The 27,354-nt window shown below is 43.7% G+C and overlaps 1 protein-coding gene across 3 annotated transcripts in view; it reads right to left on the bottom strand.

The window, feature by feature from the left end:
- The window catches only part of PPP1R16B (protein phosphatase 1 regulatory subunit 16B), a 107,996-nt gene that overhangs the window by 54,273 nt on the left and 26,369 nt on the right, over positions 1-27,354 (bottom strand). For all 3 annotated transcript variants that reach the window (XM_005214496.5, XM_059892397.1, NM_174824.2), the window contains 1 exon segment: positions 23,220-23,570. In XM_005214496.5, coding sequence (XP_005214553.1) covers positions 23,220-23,469 — 250 coding nt within the window. In that variant the 5' untranslated portion in view covers positions 23,470-23,570.

Raw genomic sequence — 27,354 nt, 5'->3', positions numbered from 1 at the left:
AAAAGAAAGGAATTACTCTTTATTGAACACTTTATGCCAATTACTGCCCAAGGTACACTTCCACACATAGCTGGATTTAATTTTCATAATTTCATTGAGAGAATTATTATTATTATTATAGTCACTATCTACATGCAAAAACTGAGGTGCAGACGGGAAAGGCAACTTGCTCAGTTGCATGTGTGTGTCCTCAGTTGCTCTGAGTAATTTCAGGGATCTGATGAACAAGCCCACTGCCATCTCCATGGTTTTATGGACCTGAATTATATCTCCCTCCTCAAATCTCATGACCCAAACGGCCACCAGGCCCATTCATTTGCCCAATAACGTAAGGTTTAAGTCCTTCCCTTTGATCGAAGTTCTCGCCTCAAAATGATACATCCTGGACTTCCCTGGTGGTCCACTGGATGAGAATCTGCCTGACAATGCAGGGAATCAGGTTTGATCCCTGGTCCAGGAAGATTCCACATGCCGCTGAGCAATGAAGCCCATGCATCGCAACTACTGAAGCCCTCATGCCCTAGAGCCCATGCTCTGCAACAAGAGACATTGCCACAGTGAGAAGCCCATGCACTGCAGCCAAAGAGTAACCTCCACTCGCCACAACTAGAGAAAGCCCTCTCGCAGTAATGAAGACCCAGCACAGCCAAAATAAAAATAAGTAAAATAAATAGCCTATTTTTTAAAAATACACATTTACCTTTAAAAAAAAAATTATATAATACATCCTAAATCAGCCAGGATCTAGGGACCCCAACGCTCATCCAATCAGCAGTGAAATTTCCGGCAGCCTCGAGTGCCTTCTGTGTTCTCCCCGTGCCCCGGGGGATCCCCACCAGCTTCTCCAGCACTGCAGGAAACCCGAGCAGCATCCAAGAGCCAGGCGTCTGGCCTGAGGATTGAAATGCCTACCATGGACTGAACCATGCCCTTCCTTAAAGTCATCTGATGAAGCCCCAAATCCCAGCGTGTTTGGAGGTGGTGCTGTTGGGAGACAATGAGGTTTAAATGAGGTCTTGTCATGATGAGATTAGTGCCTTTTTAAGATACACAAGAGAGTCTGCTGGCTCCCTCTCTCTGGCACATGAGGACACAGGAAGATGGTGGCCACTGACAAGTCAGGAGGAGGATTCCCACCAGGAGCAGACCAGGCTGGTCCCTCAGTCTTGGACTTTCAAGCCTCTAGAGCTGTGAGAAAATAAATTTCTGATGTTTAAGCCATCTGGTTAATGTTACAGTGCTATGGCAGCCTGAGCTGACAAGACATAGTCCCCAAGCCATGGCCACCAGGACAGACTGGGTTGAAATGACTTGGGGGGTCTGGGGCCCCCATCAGCTGTGCCCTGGGAGGCACCCAGGTCAATGCCATCATCAGTCACTGAGTTCCATGAGTCAGAAGCTGTTTATTAGCCAGAGCACACCAAGACCAGAATATACTTGCCAAAAATGGAGTTTGAAGAAATCTACAGAGTTGTGTGGGTTTTATGAATATATTTTCAGCTGCAGAGACAAAGATGGTGTATTTGACATGCCCCCAAACCTACCTACCGATCAATCTGTATAAAACCCAACCCCTTCCATTAATTAGAGCTTAACCTTCAGCTTTTTTAAGTGAAAAACAATTTCACCAAAGAAGAGCTTCGCAGAGTGAGTGGCTTATCTTGGAGACAGCAATAGGACACCACGTTATATATGATATGATATGACTGCATTGTTTTCATGAAATAAGAATAGGCTCTTTAGGACCCAAATGTAAATTGAATTAATTTTTTTTTTCTGGAGCCTGGAATTATTGCCACATAATGTTTTCCAGGTGCCTGGTTGAAAACATCAGCTAGGTATGACCCTTGACAAGGTGTCTGTCTCAAGATGTGCCAGAAAGGACAGAAGAGAGAGAGACAAACTTCCCAAACCCAGGAGCTTTCTCTTCCTATGTCTCATTCTATACAGATGATGGAAATTCACCATGGACTATAAATGTCTCAGTGCAAATGAGATCTGATTGCCAGTGGTGGATGCGCCCTGTGAAAGACTAGTGCTTAACTGTGGCTTTCTCTCACAGACCTCGTTGGGAATCAGTTTAGAACCCGGCTGCTAGGTGGCTGCGTCCACCCACAGGTGGGGGCAGTGGGCGCTTGTTTTGTTTCTCAGTTTCCTTCCTCAAGCAGGATGCTCTCCCTGAGCCCTCATTCCCGGCCCAGACCTTGCTAAGTTAAATGGTGAATGGGGAGGACTAACCTCCTGAAGAGGGATAAATACTCCACAAGAGGTATGATCCATGTCTGCGGCACAAAGCTTAGAGTGCAAGTTCTGATGTCAGACAGTCCTGGCTCTGCCTTTTACCTGGGGAAGTCATTAGACCTTTCTAAGCCTCAGTTTATCCATCCATAAAATGGGGCTACCAATAGTAGTTGCTCCCACTCCAGGTCTGGGACCCTTCTACTGTTCCATCACAGTAATTCCCATTTCATGCTTCACCTCCACCATCTAGCTACATCCTCCAGCTACTCCCTCACTGCTCAGCTACTTCCCCTCTCTCCTGCTTCTTCCCATTCCCTCAGTTGCTCCTTCATTATCCAATTCTCAGTCAACCACTCAGATGGCCACCCAGGCGCCAGTTACCCTGCCACTCCCCAATTCCCCTTTCACCCTCATATTATCTCGAGTTATATTCTTCTGACTTAACACAAGCTTAGAACAATCAAGGGAATCTTGGCTTTCATCGGGACAAATCTGTCCTAGTCTATATATACTTTTCTCTGCAGGAAACTGTCTCTTCCTGGACCAAGCAGTTGATGTTAGAGATGGAGTGTTTCCTGCCTATTATCTTTGAGCCCTTTGGTCTGGACTACAGAGAGTGGGAAGGCAAAGCCCACATGGTACAAAGGCTTGGAACATTGCCAGGCAGAGCCAGGTGTCTCCACCACACAGGAAGACACTGGCGGGTTGGCTGGTGTAGCCTTGGAGCAGCTCTCCTGGTTCCAGGTGGGATGCTGAAACAAGATGCCCTCCTCACCAGGGCCCTGCCCCTAAGCATCCTGCAGTTCAAGATGCTCTCTCCTAAAAGCTGGGAGAGCTTCATTATGGATCTGATTAAATCATAAGAAACCTCATCCCAAGCTTGCCAGAAAACAAGTTATTTTCAGCATCCGTGGGCAGCAAATGGAGAAGAAAGTCATGAGCCGGAAGAAATGACTATGTAGAAACCGAGCCCATTTAGATGAAGGTTGGCCACCATTTATCCTTGACAAAATGGTAGATGCCAAGGAACTTGGGGGAAGTTTTGTGATATAATCTAAAGGTTGTTTTTTTTTTTTTTTTTTAATAACAAGGGAACAGATCATATTAACTACAAAAGGTTAGAGAAAGAAATGTATAGAAACCAATTTAAGGTCCCTCCAAAGAGTTTTGTAATTATGGATGGGTTTTAAACATTCAAATGGCTCAAGCCAAGCAAAATAAATTAAGAGATGACACACAGAAATCAGGAAATCCCGGGCACCTTGAATGCTATGGTTTCCATCAGTGGCCTGACAGAAGTTCTTCAGGGGGCAAGTCCTTTCATTTTAGGGACTTTGAAAGGGTTCTCTCATGCAAGCAGGTTTTAAGTGTTACACTATGTGGGGTGGTCAAAGTCTTTCACTTGACACTGGCTTACAATGAAAACCAATGTAAAACATTTTTTTTGTAACTCTTTTATACTAAACTGTAAAATGACTACAATCAAAATAGTCTCTTGTAAATGACTAATAAGAGATTAGCAATGAATAAACAGAGATAGAGAAAATGAGAGTAATTAAGGCAGTATGGGCGAGCAGAAGAAAGAAAGAAAAAGCTAAAGCTAATGGTTGAGTTCAGTTCAGTTCAGCCGCTCAGTCATGTTTTACTCTTTGGGACCCCATGAATCGCAGCACGCCAGGCCTCCCTGTCCATCACCAACTCCCAGAGTTCAGTCAGACTCACATCCACTGAGTCAGTGATGCCATCCGGCCATCTCATCCTCTGTCATCCCCTTCTCCTCCTGCCCCCAATCCCTCCCAGCATCAGAGTCTTTTCCAATGAGTCAACTCTTCGCATGAGGTAGCCAAAGTACTGGAGTTCAGCTTCAGCATCATTCCTTCCAAAGAACACCCAGGACTGATCTCCTTTAGAATAGACTGGTTGGATCTCCTTGCAGTCCAAGGGACTCTCAAGAGTAAGCAGAGACATTACTTTGCCAACAAAGGTCTGTCTAGTCAAGGCTATGGTTTTTCCAGTGGTCATGTATGGATGTGAGAGATGGACTATGAAGAAAGCTGAGCGCTGAAGAATTGATGCTTTTGAACTGTGGTGTTGGAGAAGCTAATGGTAGGTGATACTAATAGTGACATTGACTATGCTCGCTGTCCAGCCTTCATGTCAATGAATCTTTCCAATCCCACTACCACAGTCATTATTCTCTCCACTTTACAGATGGGGAATTTGAGCACAAAGAGATTAAGGTAACTTACCCAAGGTCACAAAAGAGAGATTAAAAGTTAGTTTTGTCTGACTCCACGTTCTTAACCTCTGAAGTCTGCCTCCCTCTCTGCAAAGCTTCCCAACTTTCACACAAAAAGCCTCCTTTGATTCAGCTTCCCCTATGCCATCCACATTTTGAAAGATTTTATCTATTGAGCACACTATATTTGTGAACTAATAATTTGTTCCATCTGGCTGATGATTATTTTTCTGTTCCTGTTTCAGTTTCAACATCGATCCAGACTGTAACCCCAATTACTGGGGGTTCAACATAATATTATGAAATCACACAAATCACTGTCATGGCTATGCAGCTAATAAGCAATAAAATTAAATAGGCATAACCACTGTTCCCCAGTGCTGAATTCTGACTGCCACACAGTTTGAATCCATGTCAATCACATACTTGGTATACTCAACCCAGGACTCATGGTTCCCAGATACAGGACTCTGGTACCAGCGTTTGGTCTACCCAATACATCCCAGATATTTCCAGGGAAATAGACAGCCAATTACAGTGCTTGATCCTTGCCTAGAGTAATCACACTGGGTTGCTAGAATTCCAGTCTAGAGCAAAGTGAAGTCTAGAATGTGGAATAGATTCAACAGTAATGGCCCTCAATGAATTATAACTTTTAGTACCCACAGGCTATGTAGATTCCTCCCACAGTGACCCTGAACTTGGCCATGTGACTTCCTTTAGCCAATGAGCCATTAGCAAACATGATGCCAGAAAAGGTTTGATAAATGCTTTGAGCTCGCCTTCTTGGAACCCTAAGACCACCATGCTAGAGGAAGCCCACTTGATGAGAGAAGCCCAGCCATCACAGCTGAGCCCAAGCACTGGCTTACCAGGCAGCTAACTGCAGTCTCATGAACCCAAGCAAGACTGGGAAGAACTGCTCAATCAATCCCAAGAGTCATTGAGAAATAATAAGCTATTTTAAGCTGCTAGGTGGTTTGTTTCAGGGTAGTTTATTATACAATAACAGCCAACCAATACAGCACAGTTCTTGATGGTGACTCATCCAGAGGACTATCAGTACTATTTTTGTGGTGCCCAAGGACCCCAAAGAGTTCTTAAGCCAAAAAGCCTGTATACTAGGGTTTCTTTTGAGGGACTGGGAATTCTGACTCCTCCATCAAGATGTAGGTTTCACTTGACTCTTTCTGTGTAATGACAATGGGATCGTTTCCCTTTCCCAGACTCAGTGGGTTTCATATTTATCCTGTCTTAGTCTTCCCCTCTTCTCTAGACACAAATTCCTCCATCAAATATGGTAGACAGAGGATGGGGCAGTGGGACCAGCTCTATTTGTTGGCATAATCATGGGATGAATACACGGGATGATGAAATACTCTGAGCAGATTCTGGAACACTGTTCTGTTTTTCAAACCCCAACCTGCCTCTCCATGTTTGGTACTTTGGCGCACGTGACTGTTGAGAGAAGAACTTAGAGTTTGGCATTTAAAGAGCCTCTGAGTCTCATAGACAGAAATACTGACCATTTTCTCACTCCATTAGAAGAGAAACACTGGTTCCCAGAAGCCAAGCAAGAATAAATCATGCTAGAAATTACTTCATTTATCTCCTCCACAGGGTTGCTAGCCGGAAAAATGCCATCGTTAGGAACTGTCTAGACTTCACTGAGCATTTGACAAGCATTTCATATAACTCCTTATCAATGATCAGGAGAAATGCTGGTTGAGTGCCATGGTGTGTTGGGTTTAAGGAGGTTCCAGGAGAGAACCAAATCGGATGAATCTCTCAGAATGGCATCACCTTGGTTTATCAGCCTACTACAAGTGGTTTCTTCTTCCAAGGGTAAACTCACACTATCCAAGCATATAAGGCTAATATCATCTACCGTGCTGTGCTTTCTTCAAAGTGACTTTACTAGACTCAGTTCCAACATGGTCTGGCTGGGTCTCTTATTCACTATCGACCACTAGTGCTGGGCTGAAGATGTCCAGACCGTGTTCCATGAATGCTTGTGCATGAATCTCTTACTCTGATTCATTATATGTTTTGTTATCATTTAATTCTCAGAGAGACCTCTCTTCCACATAAGTGTAGGAAAGGAAGGTAGACTCTATTGTTCCCAGATACCAACTACAAATAACAGTACAGTTAAGTTCATTTCAGTTGAACAAATATTCCCAATGGGTAATGACTGACCATGAAACCCTAATATGAAGGCAGCCCCTGGGGTTGTGCTCCCAGGCTCTTGTCTTTGGCCATGATCTATTCAACATTTTTGTCAAGGATTTGACAAAATGGTCAAGGGCTGTACTGTCCTATACAGTAGCCTCCAGCTTAACCACAGTTGACTACTTAAACTATTTTAAATTATTTCAAATTAACTAAAATCAAAGCAGTTCCTTAGTCACACTAGTCCCCTTTTAAGAATTCATTGGCCATATATGACTAGCAGTTGCCATATTGGACAAGGCATTTCCACAATAAAAAAAAAAAAAGTTCTATTGGATCCTTCTGATCTAGAATGCAAATGCTCATTGCATTTATGAACAACACAGAATAGAAACTGTTGATGAATATTTCATTTGAAGTGGACATGTTTTTTAACTATGATCTTGCCAACATCCGTTTTCCCTCCTTATTGTAACAGCATTCCAGTTTTCCTTGGGGTGGCTACAACAAACCTACAAGTACCAGTTCATGTATTTTGGGAAGAGCTGACTCCAGTGGTGAACATATCACTCAGATCAGACCAATTATAGCTTTATACGCATGCTGTAGCAGTAGTCACTCAGTCATGTCCAACTCTTTGTGACCTCTTGGACTGTAGCCCACCAGGCTCCTCTGTCCATGGAATTCTCCAGCAAGAATACTAGAGTGGGTAGCCATTCCCTTCTCCAGGGGATCTTCCCCACCCAGGGACTGAAACCAGGTCTCCTGCACTGCAGGCAGATTCTTTACCATCTGAGCCATAAAGGTAAGTATATAGCCAATCTCAGCCAATGAGATTCAGTTCTGAGACTTGTTGAACCTAGGACATGATTGGAAGAAGAAATAATTCCTCTTGGAGTTCCAAAAAAGGTAGGATATACACTTCAAACTGTTGTCAGTCATCTACTCAGAGACACTTTTTGACAGTTTTATGTACACATGTGTTAGTTTGAGTTGGATTTCTTGTCTCTTATCTTCATTTATCATTGAAGACATCCAAATTATTTGAGCGGGTGGATTATGGGCTCAAAACTCAGTAAGCTTGGGACTTCCTTGGCAGTCCAGTAGTTAGGACTCTGTGCTTACACTGCTGAGAGCCAGGTTCAACCCCTGGTTGGGGAACTAAGATTCCACAAGTCCCGTGGCACAGTTGATAAAATAAAATAAAATAACTCAACAAGATAAATGTAGAGCCTTGATTTCAAAGTTGAAAATTACCTGTAGGTCCAGGAAGGCTGCTGGGGTGCTGCTGCTGTTTCGCTTCTTGATCTGAGTGAGTGCTGGTTACATAGGGATGCTCAACATGTGAAAATGCAACCAGTTTTTCCCTTTGCTGTATGAATAATACACTTCAACAAATAGTTTTTTTTTTAATCAATTACATAAGGACCAGATGGGGAAGATGTAAGTTCACTAACGAGACACCGACTTGAGAGTTTCAGTTTCTCATAAACTCAAGATCTGCCCAACAAGCCAGTGGAAACTTATGTCATACTAACAGACAGACTCAACCTGAATGAGGGCCCTGATAGCTCCATTCACCTTAGGGTGAGTCAAATCAGACTTCAGGAAAGACACAACGTAGAATGTGTCTGCAAATCTCAAAGTGATATCTCATAATGGTCAGGGGGAGAAGAGATGGGAGGAGGGGATACAGGCAGGGCAGGTTCATTGAAACCCTGGAATGAACAGTGTCTGGATAAACAGACAACCCTACCATCTGCATATGAAGTTTTCTACATAGAAAACCCCAAAAGAACCTACTGAAAAACTGAGACTAAGACGTTCAATAAAGCGGCTTGATACAAAGTTAATATACAAAAGCTTAAAGCCCTCCTTTCAAGAAATAAACAGAACTTAACATGGGAAAAAAAAAAAAAAAACCCTAGAGCTTTTCTAAAGGAAAGAAAAGAATACTTTCCCAACAGAGACACGCACTACTCATCTGCTTGGAAAAACTCATTATGACAAAGATACCAGTTTAGCCCAAAACAATTTTTTTTAATTGTGGTAAAATATATATAACATAAAATTTACCACTTTAACAATTTTTAGTGCTCAGTTCAGTGGTATTATACACATTCACATTGTGCAACGATCAGCACATCATCCATCTCCAGAAGTTTTTCCATCTTCCCAAACTGAACCTCTGTACCCAATAGACAATAATGTCTCTTTCTCTCCTCCCATTAGTTCCTGGATAATTTTTTTTTCAGTTTTTGTTATCGTGGTAAAACACGTATAACATAAAATTTACCATCTCAACCATTTTTAAGTGTACAGTTCAGTGGTATTGAATATGTCCACCAACATCCATCTCCAGAACGCCTCTTATTTTGAAAAACTGAAACCCTGTGTCCATTTATAAGACTAATCAATTTTTGCAGGAATCTATTTTTGAGCTTTGGGCAGAAAACTAACCCAAAAGGCCTTCAGTATTACACGAACATGCAAAAATATCCAAGAACATTTTGAAAAGGAAGAGTCATATGAAGGACTTTTCTGTCACACATTAAGCCACAGTATAGACCTACAAGGATCAAAACAGTGTGTAATTGGCACAAAACCAGCGGGTTAGAACAGAATAAACAGTTTGGAAAGTCACCCTTCTTCACAGGTAACGGTTTCGAGTATGAGGGAGGCATGGCAAACTCATGGGGAAGGGAAAGATTCTGAACATTTGATAATTCTTTGGAAACAAAATAGAGACAGGCAGACTTTTCAGTTATTACTTTCTGCTCAAATGAGTTCCAGGAGGATTACATATTTAACTGATTCCAACGAGGCCATAACATCTAGAAAAACATAGAGGGTAATATATATCTCTGGATGAGGAAACACATTAGAGCCAGAGTCAGCAAACTTTTTCTGTAAAGGGCCAGAGGGTAAGGACTTTCATCTTTGCAAGCCTTATGGTCTCTGTTGCAACTCCTCAGCTCTGCCACTGTGCTGTGAGAGCATCCAGAGACAGTATGTCAACAAATGGCTATGGCTGTGTGCCAATAAAACTTTATTTACAAAAACAGATGGTGGGAAGATTTGGCTTTCCAGCCATAGTTTTCTGACCCCTGTTTTAGAGGGGTAAAAGCAAAGAACAAAATAATTGGGAAACAAGCAAATATCATATAGTTTAGCTACATTAAAATTAAGGACTCCAGGGCATAAAGTATATATACCATAAACAAAATATTAAAGCAAACACACACACAACGCAGGAAATATTTGCTCCACACATGCCAGAGTCGACATCTCCTCTGTTTTCATTCTTTCCCTTTCCTTGTCCTTCTCACACACAAACATACACACCATCATCAAAATCAAGAAGAAAAAGAACACAAGAGCAGGAAAATGGACAAAAATATACACAGAGAAAGGAAGAAATGACCAATAAGCTTATACACAGGTATGCTGTGTGTGCTAAGTTGCTGCAGTTGTGTCCAACTCTTTGTGACTCTATGGACTGTAGCCCACCAGGCTCCTCTGTCCACAGGATTCTCCAGGCAAGAATACTGGAATGGGTAGCTGTGCCCTCCTCCAGGAGATCTTTCTGACCCAGGGATCAAACACACATCTCTTACTTCTACCGGATGGGCAGGCAGGTTCTTTACTACTAGTGCCACCTGGGAAGTCCCTTATATATAGGTATTTAACCTTAAAAACCTCAATTACATGCATATGAGGACCACAGAACTAATTCTCATATATCAAATACATCATCAAAGTGTCTTTTCAGTGCTATTGACTGGTGTTGATGGAGAATGCACAGGCAGGCCTGGTACCCACTGCTGATAAGGGTTCGGTTCAGTCGCTCAGTTGTGTCCGACTCTTTGCGATCCAATGAACCGCAGCACGCCAGGCCTCCCTGTCCATCACCAACTCCCGGAGTCCACCCAAACCCATGTCCATTGAGCCATCCAACCATCTCACCCTCTGTCATCCCCTTCTCCTCCTGCCCTCAATCTTTCTCAGTATCAGGGTCTTTTCCAATGAGTCAGTTCTTCGCATCAGGTGGCCAAAGCATTGGGGTTTCAGCTTCAACATCAGTCCTTCCAATGAACACCCAGGACTGATCTCCTTTAGGATGGACTGGTTGGATCTCCTTGCAGTCCAAGGGACTCTCAAGAGTCTTCTCCAACATCACAGTTCAAAAGCATCAATTCTTCGGCGCTCAGCTTTCTTCACAGTCCAACTCTCACATCCATACATGACAACTGGAAAAACCATAGCCTTGACTAGATGGACCTTTGTTGACAAAGTAATGTCTCTGCTTTTTAATATGCTGTTTAGGTTGGTCATAACTTTCCTTCCAAGGAGTAAGCGTCTTTTAATTTCATGGCTGCAATCACCATCTGCAGTGATTTTGGAGTCCAGAAAAATAAAAGTCAGCCACTGTTTCCCCATCTATTTGCCATGAAGTGATGGGATGCCATGAAGATAAGGGTATAAACTGATAATAATTATTCTGGTGACCAAAAAAGCAGTTTAAACTGAAGTTTTGCAGTGTTTATCTCTTTGAATCTATTGACCCTCTGGGAATCTACCCTATGTAAGTCATCAAAAGCTGTGTCCAAATACTCTTATACAATAATAACCACCATGGCATAATTTACAGTCCGCAAAAATTAGAAACAACCTCAAAATCCAATAATAGGAGAGTGGTTACATAAATTATGGTACATTCAGACAAGGATGTATGAGGTTGTCATTTAAAATATCTTTTCCAAAGACTATATAAAGACAGAATAAAATAGTTGACCTCTAAGCAACATTTGACTCAGCTGATAGACTTTTCTTCTAAAGATACTTCCTTCCTTAGTCTTCTGAGATGTCACATCATCTTAGTTTTTTTTCTTCCTCACTGCCAGATGGTTCTTGGTCCCCTTTGTTCTCTTCTTAGATGAATAAGTAGCTAGTCAGGTGACCCAGGGCTTTCTCTTAGGGCCCCTTCTTTGCTCTGTTTTACTTCCTAAATGATCTCAGACAATCCCTTCACTTTAAAAAGGTTACATTTCTAAGCTGGTGATCCCCAAATTTTTTAAATCCCAAGATCACCACTTGGATGTTAAAATGGTGCCAACTGGGGTGACTGCAGAACTCTAGATTCTCTCCAGATTCTCATCTCCCTCCTACCCCAGTGTTTCCAGTCTCAAAACATGGCACCATCATCTACTTAGAAGCCCAAGACAAAAACCAAGGGTCATCTGTGTGTCCTTCCCTTTATCACGTGACACACAAATCCTACCAGCTCTACCTCTATCGTTTCTCCATCTCCACGGCCAGCATGCAGGCTCTCACCTAGGCCCCTGAGATAGCTTGTGATGAGGCCTCCCTGTTCCCACTCATGCTCCCATAGGAGTAGACTTCTACAGCCTACTCTCCACTCAGCAGCCAACAAAAGCTCTTCACAATCTTTATCTCATCACATGCTTCCCCCTGTCAAAACCCACCAGTGGCTTTTCATCTCCACCCAGTTAAATGCACATGTCCTACCAGTCTGCTGGGGTCAACGTCCTCCAGGCTACCTCTTTGCGTCCCCTCTGCTTTCCATCCGCAAGCTCATTCCCACCCCACGCTTTTATCCCTTTCGTCTAGATTCTCATGTGATTCTCCTCTTTCTCCACACTCAAAAGTTAGCTTATACATGGCCTCCCATCCCAGCCCTTATTTATCTCACTACTTGCTTGGGTTCTTCGGAGCGCAGAGGAGGTACCTAATTTTGTTGAGCAGACGAATGCTAGGGTGAAAGTTATTTTGTAAACACACGCTTCCTCACTCTGTGTTTGTATGTGGATACATAGGGGGAAGACAACTGGGTTGAGTATGCCCCATGCGACGCCCCCACCCACCAGGTCCATTCTTCCTCATGCTTGGGGAAGCCAACCCACTTGGACCACATCACAGACTTCCTTGCATTCTGCTTCCTGGTTAGGTTTGGTAATGGGAAGCATGGGCAGAAGACTGGAGTGCAGCTGCGGTGGGTGGAGGAAGCCTCTGCTCTTGTTGGGCAGCCCTCCCCACAAAATACCTCCTTAGATGTAAGTAGGGTCTCATCTCTTGGCCTCTTCAAGCCTCGGGGGCTCATTGCCCCCACTTTTACTAGCCCCAGAGTTATGCACCAATCCCTGGTGCATAAGGAATGTACCTCAAAGTGGTCCCCAAGACTCTTTCAGGGTATTCAGGTTAAAACGATTTTCATAATAGCACTAAGATGGTATTCGTCTTTTTCACTGTGTTGACATTTGCACTGATGGTGCAAAAGCAACAGTGGGTAAAGTGCTTTTAATAGAGCGAGTCCAGTAGCGTCAGACTGTTCTAGTCATCACAATAGTCTTCATTGCTTCATGTTCTGTTGTTTAGTCACTAAACCATGTCCAACTCTTTTGCAACCCCATGAACTGTAGCCCACCAGGTTCCTCTGTCCATGGGATTTTTCAGGCAAGAATACTGGAGTGGGTTGCCATTTCCTTCTCCAGAGGATCTTCCCGACCCAAGGATTGAACCCAAGTCTCTTATGTCTCCTGCATTGGCAGGCAGATTCTTTACCACTGAGTCACCAAGGAAGCCCATAATGATGGACACATTTGTCCAAACCCATAAAATGTACACCACCAGGAGTGAACTATAAACCACCGACTTTAGGTGATTATGTGTCAGTGTATGTTCATCAATTGTAGTAAATGTCCTATTCCAGTGGGGGATGGTTGATAATGGGGGAGGCTGTGGGTAGTTAGGGGCAGAGCAGGGAGTCTACGAGAAATTGCCGTAACTTACTCTCAATTTTGCCATAAACCTAAAATTGCTCTGAAAAAAAGTCTTAATAAAAACACAAAAACAAAACACACACCACAATAAAAAAAAATCAATACGTTTCACTTTTAAATGTCCTTGCTGATGCCATAAATGTACTAATCTTACTATGTCGCAACCCTTGAGTACATGTTTTTTTATAAATATTCTGCGTGTCAAAATGAGAAGTATGCATGAAGTAGGATCACTGTCTCGATCTACATTAGTTGAGGATTAAGTTGTGTACTAAGCTAGTCCTTTTTCTCCTGGATCACCATTTTTACTTAAAGAATGACTTGCAAACAACGGTTATCAGTCTTTTCCTCTAAAACGGACAAAGAGATTTTTCTCACTGATATTGTTTATTGCCAATGACAGAATTTTAGCTTTCAGGTAAAAATTAGAATTTTGTAAAACTTGTATCACCGCCATGACCTCATAGTTTCCCAGTACTTGAAGAATCTTCTGGTGAGACGGGTGTTAAATATATAAAATTTTTTACTGAAGTAGTTTGGGCTTCCAGGTGGCACTAGTGGTAAAGAATCCATCTGCCAATGCAGGAGACACAGATTCGATCCTTAGGTCGGGAATAGGAAATGACAATCCGCTCTAGCATTCTTGCCTGGAAAATCCCATGGACAGAGGAGCCTGGCGGGCTACGGTCCATGGGGCCACAAAGAGTTGGACCTGAATGAGTGATGAGCACTTAACACCAATATGAGATAGCTGATTTACAGTTTTGCATTAGTTTCCAATGTACAGTATGGTGATTTGGGGGGGGGGGGGGTTGCAAGTTATATTTTGTTATAGGTTAGAAAATAAAAATTTTTTACATTGTATAGTGAAATGTGTCAACACTTAGAAGATGTGCATAACTCAGTGAACCAATACTTTCTGTTTAACTCCAGCTTTACTGTGATATAATTGACATATAACGTTGTGAAAGCTTAAGTGTACAATGTGTTGATTTGATTCACATATTTATTACAAAATGATTACCACAGTAAGGTTAGCCAACTTCTCCATCACCTCCCAAAATTGTCCTTTTTACACGTATGTGGTGAGAACATTTAAGACCTGCTCTCCTAGCAAATTCCAAATATGTAGCATTGTTAACTATAGTCACCCTGCTGTATGTGAGATCCCCAGGGCTTATGCATCTTATAACTGGAAGTTTATACCCTTTGACTCCCACCCTCACCAGCCCCTAGCAAAAACCATTCTACTCCATTTCTGAGTTTGGTTTTTTTAGATTTCACATATAGGCAGTATCAAATAGTACCTATCTTTCTTTGACATTTCACTCAGCATAATGCCCTAAAAGTTCATCCATGTTATTGCAAATAGCAGTATTTCCTTCTTTTTTATGATCCAATGATATACATCTCATTTTTTAATCCATTCATTCATGAAGAAGATTTAGGCTCTAGCGAATAATGCTGCAATGAATACTGCTGTGCAGATCTCTCTCCCAGGTGGTGATCTCTGTCAGATCACTCAGAAGTGAGGTTGCTGGATCATACGGAAGCTCTATTTTTAATTCTTAAAGGAACCTCCATATTGTTTTCCATAGTGTCTTCGCCAATTTATATTCCCACCAACAGTGCACAGAATTCCCTTGTCTACTCATCCTTACCAACAGATAAATCTCTCATCTATCTGATGAACAGACGACCTAAAAGCTATGAGGTGATATCCCACCGTGGTTCTGATTTGCATCTCCCTGATGATTTGTACGCTGACTGTATTTTCATGTACCTGTTGGCTGCTTCTATATCTTCTTTGGAAAAATGTCTATTCAGGTCCTCTGCCCATTTTTTAAATTGGATTATTTGGCTTTTTGGCTATTGAGTTGTAAAAGTTCTTTATATATTTTAGATATTAACCCCTTATCTGATATATGGTTTGCAAATATATCTCCCATTCTGTAGGTTGTCTCTTCATTTTAGTGGTCTTCTCTTGCCACACAGAAGCTTTTTACTTTGATATGGTCCTACTTGTTTACTTTTGCTTCTGTTGCTTGTGCTTCTGATGTCATATCTAAAAAAGTGAGCCAATACTTTCTAACAGATTAATGTATTATGTTTTTTTAAAAAAAGTATGCGTGGATAAAATATTCAAAATATAAGAGAAACCAACAGATTTTAATGTATCAATAAGAGCATAAGAAAAGCTAAAAACTGATGTGTTTCAGATTCCACATTGCAATTAGCCATCGAGAAACTACTACCTGTTGTATTTGATTGAAGTTTCAAAGAATACCCACATCTATCTGAAAAGGCAATTAAAATATTTCCACCCTTTTCCAACTCCATATCTGTATGAGGTAAGACTTTCTTCATTTACTTCCACCAAAATAACATACCACAACAGATTGAATTCAGAAGCAGATGAAAGGATCCAGCTGTCTTCTATTAAGCCAGACCTTTAAAAGATTTGCAAAAGCATAAAACTAGGCTACTCTCCTCACTACTTTTTTTGTTTTGAAAATATCATTTTTCATAAAAAGATTTATGTTAACGTGTGTGGTGGTTTTAAAACATGTCCACAGATGCTCCTCCCTTCAAGAGGTGGAGTCTAATCCCCTTCACCTTGAGTGTAGGCTGGACTTAGTGAATCATTTCTAATGAACAGAATGTGACAGAAGGATGGTATGTGCCTTACAAGGCAGGTCGTAAGAGGTACTGTGATTCCCTCCTTGCTCTAGCTCTTGGATCCCAAGCTCTGCAGGAAGCCAGCTGCCATGTTGAGAGGAAACTCAAGCAGTCTGAGGGAGAGGCTCACATGGCAAGAAACTGAGGCCTCCTGCCAAGGGCCTTGTGGGTAAGCCATCATGGAAGTGGATTCTTCAGCCCCAGTTAAACCCTGCTGCTGCTGCTAAGTCGCTTCAGTCGTGTCCGACTCTGTGTGACCCCATAGACGGCAGCCCACCAGGCTCCCCCGTCCCTGGGATTCTCCAGGCAAGAACACTGGAGTGGGTTGCCATTTCCTTCTTCAATGCATGAAAGTGAAAAGTGAAAGTGAAGTCACTCAGTCATGTCTGACCCTTAGCGACCCCATGGACTGCAGCCTACCAGGCTCCTCCGTCCATGGGATTCTCCAGGCAAGAGTACTGGAGTGGGTTGCCATTGCCTTCTCCCAGTTAAACCCTGAGGTGATCGCAAACTTATGAGAGATCCTGAGCTGGAATCACGTAAGCTAAGCTGCTCCTGGATTCTTGACTCACAGAAACTGTGTAAGACAGTAAATATGTATCTTTTTTTAATTCTTATAGTTTTTAAAATTAATTATTTGGCTGTGCCAGGTCTTGGTTGTGGCATGAGGGATCTAGTTCCCTGACCAGGCATCACACCCAGGCTGCCTACATTGGGAGAGCGAAGTCAGCCACTGGACCACCAGGGAAATCGCATATTTATTGTTTTAAGTTTCTAAATTTTGAGCTCATCTGCAATGCAACAATAAATAACTAGTACAACAGTTAATAAGTTTATGTTTTAGTCAGTGAATACACATTTATTTTAACTCCTCAGTTTTAATTTCCTATATGGTAAATATTGATATAAAACTCATGTAAATAAGATTTCTTAAGAGTTCTCAGTTATTAATAACATTAACATGCCTTGAGACCAAAATGTTTGAAGACTACTGCCCTAAACTCTTTGCAAATTGCTTCTTTATTAAACTTTACTCAAAATACTCTATGTGAGAACATCTTTTGTTTCCAATCAGGACTCTGATGGATAGAACAATAACAAAAAAAATTTTTTTGATATTTCAATGACTGTTGCTCTTCAGTGGAAGGATGAGTGATTTTATTTTCTTCTGAATTTTTTTCTGTACCTTTAAACTTTTCTACAAACAAGGATGCATTATTTTTATAATTAAGTGAAAAGAAACTTCCCTTTGCAAAATCATTCAAAAGTGAAGGTTCAAACTGCGTTTTCTTCAGATGAGTCAATGGTTGAAGCTCAGTGTGCGGGGCCCAGATGTCCGCCAACGCACCTGGGGGTTGGGGAGAGGTTTGGGGGAGCAGAGAGAGGGAGGCAAGGGGAAGAAGAGCCAGCATCCCCCGCCTCCTCAGCCAGAATAGTTCTTCATGTGTTTTACATATTGGGGTTCTGCACAACAGTTCATTTAAAGAAAAGTTTCCACTCTTTAAAAAAAGAAGCTTGAAAACCTTTACCGTGAGAATAATAGCTGAAGAGTTAAAATCAGGCTGCATAAGAATCACTCAACTTTTTCTTCAATGTTTTTTTCAGGGTTTCCCTAAAGAAAGCCCTACACATTCTGAGGGAAGAACAGAAGCCCTGACAATTTCATGAATATTTGGTCGTTTCAAGAGAGGCTGGCTCATGTGGCCATGGAAAGAAGTTACAGGTGGGGATGAAAAGGTTATCCAGGGACCGCCACCGCCCCCCCCCAACCCCCCGCCAATAGTAAGGGCCCAAGAGGACAGCAAAAACACGAGGGGCCTTAAGGCCCACAGAGACACAGATCAGAACCACAAGTGAATCGTTCTCATATTTTCTAGAAAAAACAAAAGCAAGAGGTTCCAGGACCACCCAGTGGTTAAAACCATGGGCTTCAGGGACCACAGATCTGGGTTCAGGTCTCAGGTTTGACACTTCAAACCTATGAGATCTTGGCAAGTGACACTGCCTCTCAGAGCTTCAGTGGAAACACACAATGTACAATTTCACCTGTAAAATGAGGTCTGAGAACGTCAAACAGTGAAGCCGTTTTGCCAAACAGTTTGGCAGTTTCTTAAAAGTTAAGAAACTTAACTTTGGGGATAGATTTACCATCTGACCCAGCAATTCCATTCTTAGGTAACTACCCAAGAGAAATAAAAACAAATGTCCCCAAAAGGACTTGCATACAAATGTTTTTAGCAGCATTATTCATCAAAACCCCAAATGGAAACCATCTAAATGTTTAGCATCTGGTGAATGGATTACCAGTGGCATATCAATACTGCAGAATGGATCTCCCTGGTGGTCCAGTGGTTAAGAACCCACCTGCCAATGCGGGGAACATGGGTTCGATCCCTGGTCCGGGAAGATCCCATGTGCCATGGAGCAACTAAGCCCGTGTGCCATGACTTCTGAGCCCAATCACCTTGAGCCCGTGCAGCACCACAACAAAGAGTAGCCCCCACTCACCACAACTAGAGAGAGCCCGTATGCAGCAATGAAGCCAAAAATAAACAAATAAATAAGTGAAAGCGAAAGTCTCTCAGCTGTGTCCAACTCTCTGCGACTCCATGGACTGCAGCCTGCCGGGCTCCTCTGTCCATGAATTCTCCAGACAAGAATACTGGAGTGAGTAGCCGTTCCCTCCTCCAGGGGATCTTCCCAAACCAGGGATCAGACCCAGGTCTCCTGCATTGCAGGTGGATCCTTTACCAGCTGAGCTACCAGGGAAGCCCAAATAAATAAATAAATAAATAGAAGAATGTGTAAGTGTAGAAGAGTGGATAATGCAAGGTAGCGATTTACATCATGTGTACTTCTCATTTAAATTCCAAAAACTGAAGAATAGTTGATTCACACTGTTGTGTTAGTTTCTTTTATACAGCAAAATGATTCAGTTATACATATGCATTTTTTCATTTTCTTTTCCATTACAGTTTACTATGCTATACAGTAGGACCTCGTTGTTTATCTATTTTATATATAGTAGCTTATAATATGCTAATTCCAAACCCCTAATTTATCTCTCCCCGTCCCGTTTCCCCCCTGGTAATCACATGTTTGTTTTCTATGTCTGTGAATCTGTTTCTGTTTTGTAAATTAGTTCATTCGTGTCATATTTTAGATTCCACATATAAGTGATATAAATTATATATCCATGATAAACACTTCTTACCATATCACTCCCACATATATCAACCCAATGTAATCCTACAGGGTTAGCAGGCATATTATAGCATCCTCGTTTTTACAGATGGGGAACTGAGGCACCAGGAAGTTAATGAACTTTCCCAGGTTGCTTAGCTAGTAGGCAGCAGAACTGAGAGGAGGAATCCTGGATAGCTAACTTCAAAGACTATGCTTCTCACCTCTCAGTAAATGTCAGCTGGGTATGGAGTTACTGCTCTACCAAGTGGTGGGGGAAAAGGTCCAGAAAAGGGATCAGAGACGGCTCCCCAAGAAGGTCACACAGGAACCCAAACCTGAAGGGTGTAGGAGTTAGTTAGTGGAAGAATGTTCTAGACAGAAGGAACCACATATGCCAAGGTGGAAAGGTAAGAGAATGCAGGGCGTGGGGCGGAAGACAGAAGAGTTGGAGGTGGCTGGAGCGTGAACTGATACCCAGCAGTGAGAAGCTGAGAATGGGGCTCAGGAGGCCACAGAGTGTCCCTGGTGTCTGGACATTAACCTGCAGGCGATGCAGGGCTAGAGAAAGAAAGTGAGTTCCTCAGTGCTGCCTTACTCCAGGAATGACTCACATCACCCTGGCAGGTGGAGGAGGTTGACTCAGCCCCTGCTTCGAGCTCCGGGGAGTGGGGGAGCTGCCACCCCACACTCCCATCCCACTGGGAGCTAATGCCCCAGCAGCCACCCCACCGGCAGCCCCACCAGCACACAGAAGCTATCCCAGTCAGCTGGGAGCATCGGGCTCAGTTGTGCTGCTGGAAAGCTGAGCATAGTCTGGTGAGAACGCCTGCTAGCAGCTTCCACACCCTGCTTAAAACCCAGACACCTGTGGTCCCCAGGGGCACCTCTCAATGCACCCCAAAAGCGAGGCCACAGGGCACAGTGCTCTGGCCCTCCACTCTCACTTGGCTCTGCCCAGAGCCAGGGGACCAGCCGGGGGTGGAGGGGGAGGACCTAGCACTCTTCTCATTCAAATTTAATATCCAGATAAACATTTGCATGTATGCACAAAACATTCACTGTGGCAAAAGTAAAACTACTGAAAAAAAACTTATGTGCCAACAAAAAGAAACTAGCTAAAAATACTGGTGAATCCATACTGCGGAATACTGCTGCTGCCTGCTGCCAAGTCGCTCCAGTCGTGTCCAACTCTGTGCGACCCCATGGACTGCAGCCTACCAGGCTTCTCCGTCCATGGGACTCTCCAGGCAAGAACACTGGAGTGGGTTGCCATTTCCTTCTCCAATGCATGAAAGTGGAAAGTGAAAGTGAAGTCACTCAGTTGTGTCTGACTCTTAGCGACCCCATGGACTGCAGCCTACCAAGCTCCTCCATCCATGGGATTTTCCCAGCAACAGTACTGGAGTGGGGTGCCATTGCCTTCTCCCTGCGGAATACTATGAAGCAGTTAAAAAGAATGCAGATATATTATTCCATTGTACTGGCATGAAAACACCTCCAAGATATATTATTGAGTGAAAAAAAAAAACCCTACAGAATAATGTATCTAGTATATACCAGTTACATAAAAAACAAACAAAAGTCAGAAACTAGCTCTATAGTTCATCAAGTCTACAAACACATAGGTAAATGAGAAAAATGCCTGGAAGGAAATATATCAATTGTGGAAGGAAATACATCAATCGTGGAAGGAAGGAAAGGAGGGAGAGAGGAAGGAAAGGACTTGTATAACTCTATGTTGTTTGATTTTTATAAGAAGCATGTATTTGCATTCTTAAAAACACTCAAGTCTGTTTAACACACACACACACAGTGGGAAAATGTGTTAAAATGATCACCCTACTGGTGCAGGGTTCAGGGTCCCTTTTCAAAGAGCTGTGACATCTGGGATCTTGTCTAATTCTTGCCACACCGCCTTGAGGGCAAGTATTCAAAACCCATTTTATAGATTAAGCAACTGAACCCAGGGAGGTGAAACAAGCTCTTCAAGGTCACATACAGGACCGAAGGACCGAGGGGCCTCTGAACCTTGGACCCAAGCCCAGCACTCTTTCTAACCTGGAGGGGTGGGAGTGCACCAGGGCGGGGTGGTGGACGGTGCGTGGATGCTTTGCAGCAGCCCATTGTCAGCTCACAGAACCTCTGAAAAGCCTCTTTCGCAAAGGGAAACGGGGCTCAGGGGAGAAGGGAATGGAAGACAAGTGGAAAAGGAGGGCTGATGCACCGCCGCCCACAACAAAATCACACATCATGATGTACCGCCCACTGAGTGGGAGGGACCTGCCGAGTCACCCGGTAAACGACATGTAGGAAGGAGCCCCACAGGGCAGCGTCCCCCAAGCCTGAGACTTCAGGCCTCTCTCACAGGGGCTGCTCACCCTGGGTTCTGGCTGCGTTGTTTGCAGCTGAGGGGTTCTGGGGACGCCTCTCTGCTCAGTCTCAGGGCGCTCTGTAACCAGGCCAGAAAGGGACCTGTGCTTCTCAGAGGGTTCTAGAATCTAAGGGGCAACAAACATAAACCCTAATACCCACCAGTGTGGTAAGTGCCTCCACCCCTCCGTTCTTTCATTGGCTGCTTTAGCACCAACTGTCCGGAGGATGTGGGAAGGCAGGAGACCAGAGGGACCCAAGAAACACGGCTGGGTCCCTCCAAGGACAGGCAGAAGGGATTCATATTCAGGGAGGCACCAGCGCTTACCAAAGGCAACACATCTCAGCTGCACAGAGAGCAGGCATGAGCCCTCAGAGCATGCTCAAGGAAGAGGGCTTCGGCCAAACCACAGATCCTCCTTTCACTCTTACAACTTACAGCTGCCACAAGGCTGTGAAGCCACAGGGACAAGAGCCTGGATTCTGGGAGTTCTGATCCCAGCTCTCCTCCCTTGCTCAAGTTTCTGAACCTCACTGGTCTCAGTTTCCCCATCTGTAAAATGAGTATTATTATCCCTGCCTCTTGGGTATTATGATATCTGGATAATAGGACATATAATCATGATAACATAATTAAATACAACATAACAAGTACAGGGTATCCAAAAAATCTGGAAACAGATTATATGAATGTATGTATGTGTTCATATTTATTTATTCATCTGCTTTACAGACTGGAAATGTCCCAGTCAACGTTGTGTACATCTATTTCTAGACTTTCTGGACACTCTTTATATAAATATACTTTTATATAATCATAATTTTATATAAATGTATATAATAAAACATAGTAATAATATAATAAAACATACTAATCACTCACACAGTATGAGGGACCATGTCAAGAACTTACAGGTATTCTCTACTTTAATGCTCAGAGCAAGCCCTGGAGGTGGATGCTATTATTAGCCCCATTTTACAGAAGCAGACACTAAGGTACAGGGAGCTGAAGAGACTTGCCTACTTGCCAGGGTCACCGAGGGAATAACTGACAAAACGAGTTTGAGACCCAGGTCATCCAACCTCAGAGCCTACTTATGCTGTTTTCCACCTGTCTAACCCATCTACCTCTGCAGTGAAGACCCAATAAAAGGAACCAGTTCCCGGGCACAGAGAAGGGGCTTAGGAAATGCAGGGTCCTCTGAGTACTGAGCTCCTGGAAGAGAGAAACCAGATCCAATTGGTTTACCACTTTATCTGGAATTGTAATACACAAGACATAGGCTGGCAGTCAATATTAGTGTGAGGGAAGGAAAATAAGTATGTATTAGCCAAAGGCTGGCATTATTGTCTAAAAAAAAGTCTCATATTCCAGCGCCTTTCCTAGGAACATCCACCTCCTAAGATGCCTGGGGCTGCCCAAAGGTGGGCGAGGAGGGTCAGACCCACCCTGCTCTCCCCTCCACGGCACAGAACCCAGAATCCAAGAGGCCCAGGAGGCCACCCACCAACCAGGCCCAGGAGTGGCCTACCTTCTTCAGCGTCGTTCCTAAGCGAGGCCTCCAGGAGGGCCACACTGGCCTCGAAGGACACCTTCTTTCGCCGGCCGCCCGTGCTGCGCTTCCGCTCATGCTTGCGCTTGCGATGCTGCAGGTCCTGCTCATACTGCGCCCACTTCTTCAGCTGCTGGGCCCGGCGCTTCTGGGCTGCGCGCAGCCGCTCCAACGTGGGCACCTTCTCCAGCAGCTGCAGTTCGGTCAGCAGGTCCACGTGGCTGGCCATGGCCTCCGCGCCTCCCTGCGCCCTGGCTGGGGGCTAGCGCGGCGCGCCAGGGGCCGGGGCAGCATGCGGGCTCCTACGGGGCTGGGGCGGCATGCTGGGGCCTGTGGCAGGGAGCGGGAGAGACACAGATGGACATGGCGTCACACTCAAAACTCCGATCTGATGACGTCACCCAGTCCCACCTTCCAAACGTTTCCCCCGCCCCCTATTTTATTGTCTTCCTTCCTTATTTCTTTTTAACTGAGATATAATTGACCTCTAACATTGTGTAAGTTTCAACTGTACAACCGTGTTGATTTGACATACTTACATATTGCAATATGATTACAACTGTTAGTTAACACCTCCATCACAGTCATACAATAATCCTTACTTTTGGTGGTCGTATTATAATTTCATATAAGGTTGTTCTATTGTTACAACACATACAGGAGTTTATTGTTATAACATGGAAGGGGTTTATTGTTATTTTTAAAGGAGCGAGTACTGTATTTTAAATGTCTCTGTATTAATTTATAACTTGGTAAATATGGGCAGATATAACCTACAGAAACACAAGCTCTTTGGGAACCTCATTCTGAAGAGTCCAGTGGTTAAGAATCCACCTTCCAATGCAGGGGACGCAGGTTTGATCCCTGGTTGGGGGACTAAGATCCCGCATGCCACAGGGCAACTAAGCCCCCATGAGGCAACTGAAGAGAAGCTCCAGTGTGGCAAAGAAGATCACCCACACTGTGTCTAAGACATGATGCTCCCCAGCAGTGCTATTGGTAAGGAGCCTGCCTGCCAAAGCAGGAGACCTAAGAGATGCAGGTTCTGTCCCTGGGTCGGGAAGATCCCCTGGAGGAGGGCCTGGCAACCCACTCCAGTATTCTTGCCTGGAGAATCCCGAGGACAGAGAAGCTTGTCAGGCTACAGTCCATGGGGACACAAAGAGTTGGACATGACTGAACAACAACAACAACAACCCCCACTTTACGGATGTGCCCCAGTTTGCTTATTCATTCACTCACTGAAGATCATCTAAGTTGTCTCCAGCCTGGGGCTAATACATTCACGTACAGGTTTTTGTGTGAACATGAGTTTTCATTTCTCTGGAGTAAATGCCCAAGAGTACAACTGCTGGGTTGTACAGTAATTACATGTTTAGTTTTATAAGAAACTGTCAAACTGTTTTCCAGAGTGGCTGTACCATTTCTCATTCCCTCCAGCCATCTGAGTGATCCAGTTTCTCTGCCAGAACTTGGCATGCTCAGTGTTTTAGCCACTTAGATAGATACTCCTTTTTAAAAGTAAGGAGCTCAGAGGAGTTGAATTCACAACCATGCTGTATCATCATGAGGGCAGGAACTCACTAGGAGCTAAGGGACCATCTATTTATTTTTCCCTACTTCCTCAAGGAATCAAACAGTGAAACCTGCCCTGTGATGAGTCCTGGTTCAGAGATGGATCAAGAATCAGCTCTGCCTTCTAGGAAACACCACGTCTACTGGTCTGTCATGGTGTCATCTACCTATAAATTAACCTGATCCTTCTGATGACCTAATGAGCCCAGGTACTATTCTGATCCCTATTTCAGATAAGGAAATTGAGGCACAGAGAGACTAATTAACCTACCGAATCCCACACAGCTAGAAAATGGATGAGCTATTCTGGCTGCGGTTATCAGGAAAGGCTCTCCAAAGTAGGAAGCAATTGATTTGAATCTCCAAGGATGAGCAGGAGTTCACTCGCTGAGGAGGGCAGACATGAGCTGAGAAGGAGCTTCCCAATGTTCAAAGGCACATAGACGAGCTGAACACCATGAAGGGAATTCTGGGAGACAACACATACAAACCTGGCTTGAGGGACTTCCCTGGTGGCCCAGTGGTTAAGAATCCACCTTGCAATGCAGGGGACGTGGGTTCAATCCCTGGTCTAGGAACCAAGACCCTACATTCTGTGGAGCGACTAAGCCTGTTCACTGCGACTACTGAAGCCTGAGCACTCCGGATCCCATATGCCACAACTAGAGAACGCGTGCACAGCAGCAGAAGATCCCGCATGATGCGATAAAGATCCTGTGCGCCACAACTAGGAACCGATACAGCCAAACAAATAAATATTAAAAAATAAAATAAAAACATGGCCAGAAGTGGATGGGGCTGCCCAGCCCAAGGGAATAGAAGTCTTGGAGGAAGCAGTGAGTAACTTTTGGTTCAAGGCCAGACAGCCAGAAAGTCCCCCATGGTCCACATCATATTTTGTTTGCTTGGTTGGTTTGGGGTCCACACTGTATTTTATGGTATTGTCATTCACTGCTAATATTTAAACCTTGAAGATTTTATATCCAAAATCAGATTTTCAGCCTTTCTTAAAACATCTCAGTAGCTGGCCAAGCTGAGCTCACATGGCAACGATCAGCTGGTACTGAGTAGGACTGCCCAATTTAGATGGGGGCACATCTCATTTTCCATAGTGCCCACAGCCTCCCATTACTCCCATCTGACCTCCGTCACTAACTGGCATCACTTGCTAGCTCCTATAGGATTTACCTGGTGGCCTGATGGTAAAGAATCTGCCCACTAATGCAGGAGACACAAGAGACACAGGTTCGATTCTTAGGTCAGGAAGATCTCCTGGAATAGGAAATTGGAACCCATTCCAATATTCTTGACTGGGAAACCCCATGGACAGCAGACTACAGTCGGTGGAGTCACAAGAGTTGGACACGACTTAGTGACTAAACCACCACCACCACCTCCACCATTAGCTCCTATGATCATTTCACAGGTCCTGCCTTAGGCGAAATATCCACAGGTCCAATACGCACAAGAAAGAGAAGGCAGTCTGTGAGTCTCCTCAATAAAGACCAGGATCAATGTACAGGGGAGTGGTGGTGTGCACCCCAAAACAGGCACCTGGCCTCCAGAGCTGTCCAACAAGCAACTGAACAAGGGCTTGTGGTCCAGTGGCTGTCTCTGGAGGTGGCAAATTCCCCATCACTCACTGGAGAATAAAATTTCCACTGATGTCAGATCAGCCTAAGCATTCTGTACATCCTCTTTCAGCCGTAAGAGTCTGTACACAGATGGTTACCCATTTCTTCATTATTGAATATTCACTGATCACCTACTAATTGGAAAGTGCCAAAACATGCAATAAACTGTGGAAAATTCTGAAAGAGATGGGAATACCAGACCACCTGACCTGCCTCTTGAGAAACCTGTATGCAGGTCAGGAAGCAACAATTAGAACTGGACATGGAACAACAGACTGGTTCTAAATAGGAAAAGGAGTACGTCAAGGCTATATATTGTCACCCTGCTTATTTAACATATATGCAGAGTACATCATGAGAAACGCTGGGCTGGAGGAAGCACAAGCTGGAATCAAGATTGCTGGGAGAAATATCAATAACCTCAGATATGCAGATGACACCACCCTTATGACAGAAAGTGAAGAGCAACTAAAGAGCCTCCTGATGAAAGTGAAAGTGGAGAGTGAAAAAGTTGGCTTAAAGCTCAACATTCAGAAAACTAAGAGCATGGCACCCGGTCCCATCACTTCATGGCAAATAGATGGGGAAACAGTGGAAATAGTGGCTGACTTTATTTTTCTGGGCTCCAAAATCACTGCAGATGGTGACTGCAGCCATGAAATTAAAAGACACTCTTTGGAAGGAAAGTTATGACCAACATAAACAGCATATTAAAAAGCAGAGACATTACTTTGTCAACAAAGGTCCGTCTAGTCAAGGCTATGGTTTTTCCAGTTGTCATGTATGGATGTGAGAGTTGGACTATAAAGAAAGCTGAAAAAAAGAAAAAGGAAAGCTGAGCGCCAAAGAATTGATGTTTTTGAACTGTGGTGTTGAAGAAGACTTTTGAGACCCTTGGACTGCAA

This window comes from Bos taurus, chromosome 13, assembly GCF_002263795.3.
Source record: "Bos taurus isolate L1 Dominette 01449 registration number 42190680 breed Hereford chromosome 13, ARS-UCD2.0, whole genome shotgun sequence".
Lineage (NCBI taxonomy): Eukaryota > Metazoa > Chordata > Mammalia > Artiodactyla > Bovidae > Bos > Bos taurus.
The sequence above is the reverse complement of the archived record's forward strand: the minus strand, read 5'-3'. Positions and strand labels throughout refer to the sequence as shown.